Below are 10,239 nucleotides of genomic sequence, written 5' to 3' on the forward strand. Positions count from 1 at the left end.
ATCTCTACCTTCACAACGTAGGGTAAGATCTGTGATTACCCTCCCCAGACTCCACCTATGGGATTACGCTAGGTTTGTTGTTGTTGTTCGTATAAAAAACAAGTGTAATTCAGATCTTTTGCAAACAGGGGGGCAAAAGGTACAATAATACACAAATGCACTTATCAGTGCGCCTGGCAATTTCCAACATAATGTGTACTTGAGAGTCAAGATCACTCTATAACTCCTCCAACATATGAAGAATTGAATTCAGAAGAATGACTTGTTTGCAGTTAGCACAAATAGCAAAGAGTAACTCCCACTTAGTCTTCATCTTGAGAGGACATAAGACACATCAGATTTCGTCGCAAGATCAATAGAAGTGCTTGAGGCATTTCATTAAAGCCTCTGTGTGCTCAGGCTTGCCTACAGACACACGAACGTATCCTTTCAGTTCTTTGCTATTGTAGTGACGGATCATCACTCCCATTGTCGCAAGATCTTCCTGCAACACAAGTTTTTACTGTTAAAATGTAGGAGAAACAGGAATGCATTATGGACTTGCCAACTGATTCACAATCTCATAACAATATTTCCATAAACATAAGTAGTACCAAGAAAGGGTGAGCATAAGGTAGTATAGGATCAGTTTACAACCATGCCTTGGATCCTACTCTATAATGTTTAATTATAACTGAACTTCATTCTACCCATCCATACGTCTCTATTCGCTTTGCAGTAAAACTTATGGAACATATAATCCTTTTTATTTTTTTGGTGCATTTGTTAGTAGGCAATGACAACTGATATGATACAACACTTAAGAAAACTTGATACATATTGAATAGTATACAAACTCAATATAATCGTGTGTATCCAACAAATGTTGCAAAACCGCCTAATATAACTTTAACTTGGGTTTTGCATGAGTTATTAAAATACTGAAATTAGTCATTAAAATTGAATATAATCAACTAGCATTCATAATCTCATATCAGCAAATTGCTTCTTAAAAAGGGTGTTCCAGTTAGCCCACAAGTTCTCCTCAAATGTGTCTATCGTGCAACTTCCAACCTATCCTCGCCCACTTATTCCAGCATAATAAAGACCTCAAATACCTCATTTGCCTGCTCTCAGTAATTCTTGATACTCAGTATCTACTACCAGGTCTACATTTTCCCCACATTCAATGAAGATAAAATTCATTCATATATCTAAATATTCTCTTATAGGTGATCTTCATATATACAATCTTATATTAATTCACTACTTCTGCATGCTAGTATTTCGACAGTCCAACTATGCTAATCCATCATACTACAATAACATAACAGAAACCACGTAGTTCGTTAAAATGCTTTTATTTGATTCGTGTTCTTTAATACTTCTTTCACCTTGGTGTCAAGCTTCTAACATAGTGATGTTCAAGCCACAATGAAAGGACATGAGGCCAATTAAACAAACGATATATCGGAATAAAAGAAGCAACAGAATTGACTTTAAAAGAACGGAACTTAGTGATATAAGCACATTTACCTTCAATTTCTTAGCATCCATTCCAGACGTAACCTTACAGAGAATGAAATTAGAATAGCTAGGGTATGGATCAAGAAATGGGACTTCTTTCAAGAGATTAAAGAGCCTCTCCCTCTCTTGCACCAGTGCCACTTTCACATTCTGGCATAAAATGACACAATAATCAGTGAAGCTTTCAAGGAAAAGGTATGATTTTCTTCACCTATAAAAGAAAACAGAATTTGGGCAAAGTTAATCAACAATGATCAACGCAAATGTTCCATTTCCTAAAGTACCTCCAGATAAGCAGGATTCTTTAGTGCAGCACATGCAGCAACTTCAGCAGCAACAGACACATTATATGGTTGCTTTGCTCGCCAAAGGAATTCAATAATACTCTTTGGAAAAGCTCCATACCCTACTCTGAGTCCAGCTAAGCCTGAGGATTGGGATACCACTTGTATTAGTCAACTATACTTAATCCAAACACTCATTTAAGACACCACTTAAAAACACTAATTTCGCGAATAGGAACATATTGAAAGTCTTCATTACTATTACAATTTGATTATATGACAGGACCGATTGAGATGAGCATGTTGTAGCCACAAGTGATAAGATTTTGCACTAATCAGCAAAAAATAATAAGGGGCATATGGGTTTTCCAAGCCCACATACTGAATATTTTCATAGATGTTAAATAAAAAAGAATGAACCTACCAGCTCTTTTGCTGAATGTGCGAAGAACAATTAGATTCTCATGCTTCTTCACCCACTTCATCTTAGACTCCATTCCAGAAAACTCAACATATGCTTCATCCAGTATAACCAATATGGGCAGATCAAGTATTTTCAACAACGTTTCATCATCAATTATACTGTTCAATAACAAGATAAATTGTCACATTAGAATGACAACAATTAAAGGACGTTGGTATCAAAATGTATAACGCCAAACAAAGCAGAAATAATAAGAAGTCAACACATTGGAAAGCGAGCAAATTTAGAAAACAAATTTCAATTGTCAAATTCCCTGAGGTGCAGAAACACATGCAAAAATCTGGAAAGCATACAGAAAAATATGTGTAAACATACTATTTGATTATCTCAATAATAAGTTTCTAATCTTTGCTCATTTTTCTTCATAATTGCTTATAGCTACTTTCACACCAATGACGTCATTCTTTTAACTCCTTCATAAAGTGCATTAACTACTTAACCAATTAACTGTTTAAACAGTATACTGTGCAGAACAACAATGTCTTCAAGCTACATAATTTAAACTAACACTAACTGATGAAAGCCTTCTAATATCTTTTGAAGTCCATCAGAGTTATCCCAAAGAACAAGGCATAGACATAAACCATAAAGAAACCAAAAACACTACCCAACACAGTAGCAGGACGCATATACTATCTTAAACAGTCACAGGTTGCCTCAGTCCAAATGCTACAGATAATTGCTACATGCACTCTTCCAAAGACCCTTCACTGATAAAAGTCATTCCAGCCAGTAGAGTATTCTTGTCCACTTAAGATACCAAAAGAAGGCCACTGATTATTTTGTCCTTGCAAATGCACATGTCCGTTTCAATACAAGTTTACAATTGCTACTCCTTGTTGAACTTAATATTGCTTATTGTGCCCAGTCAGCTGTAACGCAGAGATACTGTAGTCAAGGACAATACCAAAAAGACCTCTTTTTATTGGTAATAAAAAAGGCCAATTTTTCAAGGCTATAAGCTCTAGAAACTAGTAATAGTTACCTTTCACAAAATCGGCAACAAATGTTTTGGGTACAAGTGTAATCAATCTATATAAGGCTCAAGACAAGGTAAAGAATGACCTTGGCAATAAAATGGGGAAAATGGAGCAAAGAGAAGTTGAAGGAAAAGAGCATTTTCGCAGGAGGGGTGTGCGTAGAAGTTTCCGTGGAAAATGATGCTTCATCCAGAAATTACAAAGCCGCCATTTATGATGTGAAATACAAGAAAAGGATTTTTCGCTTCCATATTTACAGGGTGCAGTATAGAATTACTGGCTAACTTGAAATTCTAGCAATAATTTCCTAGTACTCATTTTCTCCTTCTCGTGGACTTAGAGAATAATGAAAAAAAGAAGAAGAGAAGGTGCAACTGAAAGTTTTGAAGATGATTTTAACTTAGACAGGAAGAAAAGCAGAGAGAGACTCACAGCAGTACGTTCAAGAGAAGCAAAGTACAACCACAAAGAGAAATAGACCAGAAATACAATGCAGCAATACCTCCCATCAGGATTATTAGGCGATGTCAGAAATATGCACTTTGGTTTCTCATGTTCAACCACTTCGGCAATCCGTTCTACATCCAGGCTAAAGTCTGGGTTCCTAGGCACTGCCAGTTTGACATAGCTACAGATTAACAATTATCGATGAAAGACTCAACAATAATCATTGCATTGAAGAAAATTAGAAGTATCATTTTATTTCATTTTGCTTCCATTGTTTAAAACATTGCTTTGTCTGAATGTAGAGTCTCTGGATTTTAATTGTACTCAATTCATTTCTCTCTTAAACTTGACATTTTCACAGTACGATATTACCAAGCAGTACGTCATTGATGGGCCAAGGCCAGATGATTAAGTAACAGCAACAACTAACAAAGCTGCAGTTATGCCTATGCAACTACTTGTTAAGAAAACTATAAGTCCACCAAAAGCACTTAAATAATCAACTTAGGTCAACAATGTTGAAAGCTAGGATTCAAACCTTCTTTGGGGTGAAAATGATTAGATTCCGGTAATTGTTTCACGAATCAAGAAGAGCTGATACCAAACCATAAATAGATGCCATCAGATATTGTCAAGTTTTGGTCTTTCTGTATACCATTTATATTTCTAAGATCACTTATGTCCAATTATATTTAACCAAAGATGATTTGCTGCACGAAAACAAGTTCAAGACTCCTCTAGAAGAGGAAGGAACTAAAATTCGGTATGATAATAATAAAGAACATAAGTAAAGCTCGTATCTACCTTTGATGACATGTGCACCATTTACAGCTGCATCAAATTCATACATTGTGAAAGTGGGTGGGCAGTCAACAATCATGTCGCCAGGATCCAATACGCACCTGCAGCAGAGAACAGTTAGATATCCAAACTGTAGGTCAAACAAGGACTAATCTTGACATGAGTCAGCATTTAGTTAAACTTTAGATAAAAGGGTAGACTAATCATAATGCTTACCGCATTATCAAATCAATGAGTTCATCTGCACCGCACCCTGCAAGAATATACTCAGATTCAAGGCCAGAATCTTCAGCAAGGGCAGCACGCAAGGTACGGCTTTCAGGATCAGGATAAATATATGGAAATTTCATAGCGCCCAAAGCCTCGATTACCTGCAAGAAATTCAACAGCTCAATATTGAGAAGGCGAAAAATAACTACACAAAATGGACTGTCCCAAAAGATTATTTTTTTCCATTAAACAGTGGGCATTGCAAAAGATACTAACTTGCCTCTGGAGGAGGGCCATATGGATTCTCGTTAGCATCTAATTTCACAATGTCCTCCGGCTTTCTACCAAGACGAGTGGATAACACCTGTACAATTGCAAGCAATTTTTTTAGATGCCACAAGAAAATAAAGAAAACATCACATCTAACAAATTATTACCAATCATGTGGTGGTTATTAACTCATCATATCCCAGATAAACGAGAAGGAAAACAACAAGTAGCTCAGATTTTTACCACAGCACCTTTTCTTTATATAACAGACACATTATTCGATCCTTAAATAGAAACCATTTTTTTTCAAGAGAGAGAGAGAGAGAGAGAGAGCTAGCTTTACATGTCATGTCTACCAAACAAAAGGAGCAAAAAGAAATGAAAATTATTAAGAAAAAATTATAAAAAGTACTTCTTGATAGCCTTTTGGCCTATCTAGTTAAGTAAAGAAAAAAGTATCAACACTAGTTCACATACAAAATAGAAACATGACATAATTAATTCCTCTGTGCCTCATGATTCAAGACTCAAAGGGTCTTTACTTATATATAATGTTTGAGTGCCCACTCGGTGCTTTATTGTATAAAATTCAGCTTACTTCTCAGAAAATCATTCAAGACCCAAAGGATGATTACTGGAAAAAATTGTGCCAAGAAAATACATTTTTCATTAGGCAAACTTTATTACTGCAAATATCACACATTTTGATTACAAACAGTGAGCAGCACAACTTGAAATCATAAAACCTGCTAAGCTGATAAGCCAACAAGTACCTACTAAATAGTGGAGAACATCTGATGTCCCTAAGGCTAAATGTAACAGAGATAGATAGACAACATAGTCAATGACAAAGATCAGACGCCGGGTGGAAGCTGCTCCCCCCTCCCCCTCTCCGCACTCAAAAAAAGTGCTTTTGAGGAGGAGCAGAAGCAGTTTTGGAGAAGCAAAAAAAGGTAGCTTCTCTCCAAAAGCACTTTTTTGAGAAGCACTTTTGAGAAAAATACACTTAGAAGCAGTTTTTTAAAGCTTGGCCAAACACTAATTGCTGCTAAGAAGTGTTTTTCAAACTAATTAGCCAAACACAAACTGCTTCTCACCAAAAGTACTTTTGAGAAAAGCACTTTTGGAAAAAAGCACTTCTCAAAATAAGCTGATTTTTGCAGCTTGGCCAAACGGGCTATTACTCAACACAACACAAGGTCAGCTATAATTGGTGCATTTTCTCCTAAATTACAATCAACTTAAGCTCTTTCACCTATAAATGTGGTAAACTTATGTAATCACCATACTGAAAGAAAGTACAAATTGGTTCCTGCTGATTCATCTCAAGAAAACAAAAGGTCCTAGCTGTAGAACTGAGCATTGTCAGTAGTAAATTCAAGTAACTGAGCATTGTCAGTAGTAAATTCAAGTCTTCTCAGTCTTTTTGGTTTAAAATATTTAACTCGATTTACTCAACACACCACCATCCACCCTTAACCAAATGTCTTGTTTTCAAGCCCTCGGAAAGGAGAAACTCCTAGTGCTTCCCCCCTTCTTGGCCTTACGCGGAGCGAATTTGGATTAGTCGGGCCAGTGGGTTTTGGATACCGAATAGTTATACCCAAAATATATATATATACATATATATATTACTCAACACAATATACGGTCGACTATAATTGGTGCATTTTCTCCTACACAATTAACAAACTCATTCACCTATAAAGAGAGTAAATAACATGTAATCAACCATACACAAACAAAATAACAAATGAATCCTACATATTTACCTCAAAAGGCAAAATGGGCTGATAAGGTGACAATTTAAGAAGATGGGGCCGGATAAAAGCATCCCCAGTCACACGTTGTTTCTGCTGACTCTCTTCTTGCACTGGCACTGAGGAGGCCATGCAAATGATTCTCCTCCTCTGATTTCTTTCAATTGAACAACAACTGGGTTTTGCTCTACCAATGCAAATAGATGAAGTGTTGCATAATTCAATTACACCCATCAATTGAAACTTTTTATTCCCTGCACTTAAAAGTTTATTCGAAAAAGTTTAAAGCAGAAAATGTCGAAGTAAGAGCTAAAAAACAACATAATGATAAAAATTCCACCTTTTTGGCCTTATTCTTGTAAAAATCACAACTAATAATACAAATTGGAGTGGATGCTTTGATAGTTACACACAGAATTTCAATCCAATTCACAATCCAATGTGTGTGTATATATATAGAGAGAGAGTGTGTGAGAGAGAGAGAGAGCGTACAACTTTATTCGCCGGCGGCGGAGAGAGTGGTGTCTGACTTGGACAAAGAGTGCGCGTGAGTTGAATTTGGGTAGCCACTTTTAGGATTGTTGTTTAAAACATAATCAACATTTGCAATATTATTTAAAATATAGCCACAACATAAAAAGTATGGCACAGACCTGCTTCTTCAGTTCAATTCTTTTGTTACAAACTTCAGGATAGTCTTGCAAGATCAAACTCAGGATAGCGTCCTGAATTTCAGTTCTTGTGGTTCAAATTCCTGAAATTCATTTTCGATATGGTGATTCACGTTTTTATAATGTTTTGACTTGTAATTGTAACACTCCTCAAATCTATAAAAGTTTTCCGACGCGCTAAATATAGAATTTAATTTAATTTTTTTTAAATCTTAAATTACACTTTTATTACGGATTTAAATCCTTGTGATTGATTTTCGAGTTACTTTTCTATTTATAAATAATTGGATATACAATTAAGGAAATATTAATAATTTTAATATTATTAATTATTAAAGGTGAGTATCATTAATTATTAGTTAAGTTTAAAAAAAATAAAGAAAAAAGGGCCTAAAAGTCCATAAAAGGGCTGTTGGAAAACAAATGGCTCCAAGCCTTAAAGAAAAACAGAACCAAATTTCTGTCATTCACCAAAAAGGACGGAAGGCAAAAGCCTTAGACGAAAAACAGAACTACTGTTCTGTTCGCTCACGAAACAGAGGGTTCTTATCACGCAGGCAACGAAAAATCTAGGGTTCTTTACAAATCACTAATTCTTGAACTCAGGTATATAAAATTCCCTATTGTCAATTATCCTACAGTAGTAATAGGTAAGAACTGAATAATTATTCCCTTCCTTCTCTATATCAATAGTAAATTTCATGTTCAGGTGTGAAACTTTAAAATTGATTAAAATGCACTGGTTGTTGTAGAATCGATTGTTTGACGGGTATAAATTGGACTAATGCCTACGTATTGGCTCAAGGAGTTTTGAGGTGAGTTGATATAACCCTTTACCAAAGTGGCTTAACTCACAAAAGCACGCATACAAGGTGTTTGATGAATTGCTTAAAAAGAGTTTATATTTACTTAATTGGAGCGAGTGAGTACCTATTTGTAACTCCCCGGAAAATTTTTGAAGTGCTATTAAGAAAATTGATGTGCGCTAATTATATTATTTTGTCTGCGAACGAGGACTATTAATATGATGGATATCAATTGGATATGATAATAAGTGTACGGGGCATATTATAAGTGATTTGGGGTCTAAAGAGAGGCCTAAGTCCAAGCCAAGTTGAAAAGTTTCATTTTAGACGAAAGTTTCGAATGAACAGCATAAGACCAAACTTTGGACAAGAATATCTGAATAAATATAAGGATTTATGTGATGAGCAACCTATCAAATGAAAGATTTTCGAATCTAATTTCTACTGCTTCAAACCGTTCGTCATTCGGACACTCCTACAAGAAGTTATGACCAAATTACCAAAAGCAGCGCATAATTTTACACTACCGCGGCGCCCCATGCGGTGCCCTATGCGGCGTGGCAGTACAAAAATGGGTTTTTAAGACCCGAACCCCATTTCATTTAACTCGTTTGGGGTTTGTTATTTTGGGGTTTTCTGGAGCTTTTAGAGAGAGGGAAGAGTAATTCTAGAGAGAGGAAGAAGCTCAAGTGCCTTGTTCATCAAAAAAATGTTGTCCAATCCTTGAAATCCAACAAGAAATCCCTCAAGTTCTTCATCAAAGAGGTAAGGTTCCATACCCTAATCTTCAATTTCGTTTTTGGGTGATTGTTGAGTAAGAATTCATGTGAAAACTAGAGATAAGTCACTTGCGGTCATTGTTAGTCAATAATATGGGATTATCATCAAATATCCTGACTAGATTACTTGTTTTTGGGGTGAAATCCGAAGGTTTGGGGCCTAGGGATTTGAAATTTGATTTGGGGATTTGAGGGATCATTTGAGGTCGGATTTGAGAACTTTTGGTATGTATAGACTCGTGGCGAGATAAGGAATCCGATGATATTAAATTTTCTTATTTTCGAGAAGTGGGTCCGGGACTCGGGTTTTGCAAATTTCGTGAATTTTGATATTTTCGAGTCTTTTCGATTGGGTTATGTTCCCTTAGCCTATTGTAACGTATTCGTTGTGGTTTTGATCAGATTCGACGCGCGAGGAGGTCGATTTGCGAGGCAAGGGCATAGCGAGCTAGGATTTTGGCCGGCTTGAGGTGAGTAATGATTGTAAATGATATCCTAAGGGTTTGAAACCCCGGATTTGCACACCGTAGTGCTATATTGAGGTGACTTGCACGCCGGATAGCGAGCGTGGGGTAGAGCACCGTTGGGGATTGTGACTTAGCCCGTCCCGATTGATGAATTTACTGCGTATTTGACTGAAATTTACTTGTTATCATCATAATTTGGGCTGATTGCCATATTTGGGCTTCGTGCCAGCTATGTGAACCCTTCAGGGATTGTTGTTGATAATTCCTCACTGTTTGATTTTATACTTGGACTCAGTCATGTACTTTTACACTATTTTCAAAACTCAGCCAAGATTACTTGCTTTAACACTTGAAATGATATTTCTAATAATATTTTGGGCTGAGCATCATGTTTATTGTTGCTCGAGTGGCTTATGTGATTTTGTTGACTGAGTGAGGCCGAGGGCCTGTATTGTGAGGAATACTTTTGGATCGGGCTGCACGCCGCAGTAGTGTTATACTGATATTGATATGAGGCCGAGGGCCTAGATTGATGCCACGAGATGGCTTGATATTGCGCTTGGGCCGTAAGGGGCCCCTCCCGGAGTCTGCACACCCCAGTGAGCGCCGTCGACGATATATGGATCGGGCTGCACGCCGCAGCGATATGTGGATCGGGTTGCACGCCGCAGCGTTACTAGTACTGTTCTGTGTGTTTACTTTATTTTATTTGCTTGCCTTACCTGTTGTTGTACTACTTCATGAGATATCTACCAGATTGTCTGACATTATCTG

The 10,239-nt window shown here is 36.7% G+C and overlaps 1 protein-coding gene across 4 annotated transcripts; it reads right to left on the minus strand.

The window, feature by feature from the left end:
* On the minus strand, positions 93-7,487 carry LOC109243340 (histidinol-phosphate aminotransferase, chloroplastic). Of its 4 annotated transcripts, XM_019410272.1 has the most exons (11): positions 7,396-7,487; positions 7,235-7,311; positions 6,755-7,001; positions 4,993-5,076; positions 4,719-4,873; positions 4,506-4,603; positions 3,757-3,865; positions 2,215-2,372; positions 1,791-1,933; positions 1,516-1,656; positions 93-484 (listed from the first exon to the last, which is right to left on the minus strand). In XM_019410272.1, the coding sequence occupies exons 3-11, from the start codon at positions 6,974-6,976 to the stop codon at positions 353-355; spliced, it is 1,242 nt and encodes a 413-aa protein (XP_019265817.1). In that variant the 5' UTR covers positions 6,977-7,001; positions 7,235-7,311; positions 7,396-7,487; the 3' UTR covers positions 93-352. The 4 variants fall into 4 exon arrangements, with proteins under 4 accessions (XP_019265817.1, XP_019265806.1, XP_019265799.1 ...); XM_019410261.1 differs by lacking the exon at positions 7,396-7,487 and having other exon boundaries at positions 6,755-6,996; positions 7,235-7,325; XM_019410254.1 differs by lacking the exons at positions 7,235-7,311; positions 7,396-7,487 and adding an exon at positions 7,083-7,228 and having other exon boundaries at positions 6,755-6,996.

Source organism: Nicotiana attenuata, chromosome 2 (genome assembly GCF_001879085.1).
Source record: "Nicotiana attenuata strain UT chromosome 2, NIATTr2, whole genome shotgun sequence".
Classification (NCBI taxonomy): Eukaryota; Viridiplantae; Streptophyta; class Magnoliopsida; order Solanales; family Solanaceae; genus Nicotiana; species Nicotiana attenuata.

Bases quoted from the DNA above. Each gene is read 5' to 3' on its own strand.
- LOC109243340 (XM_019410272.1), bottom strand. From the start codon at position 6,976: ATGGGTGTAATTGAATTATGCAACACTTCATCTATTTGCATTGGTAGA. The intron at 4,874-4,992 runs GCAAGTTAGTAT...AATTTCTTGCAG, and splicing joins CATATGGCCCTCCTCCAGAG to GTAATCGAGGCTTTGGGCGC. The intron at 1,934-2,214 runs GTAGGTTCATTC...CCCAATCCTCAG, and splicing joins CACATTCAGCAAAAGAGCTG to GCTTAGCTGGACTCAGAGTA.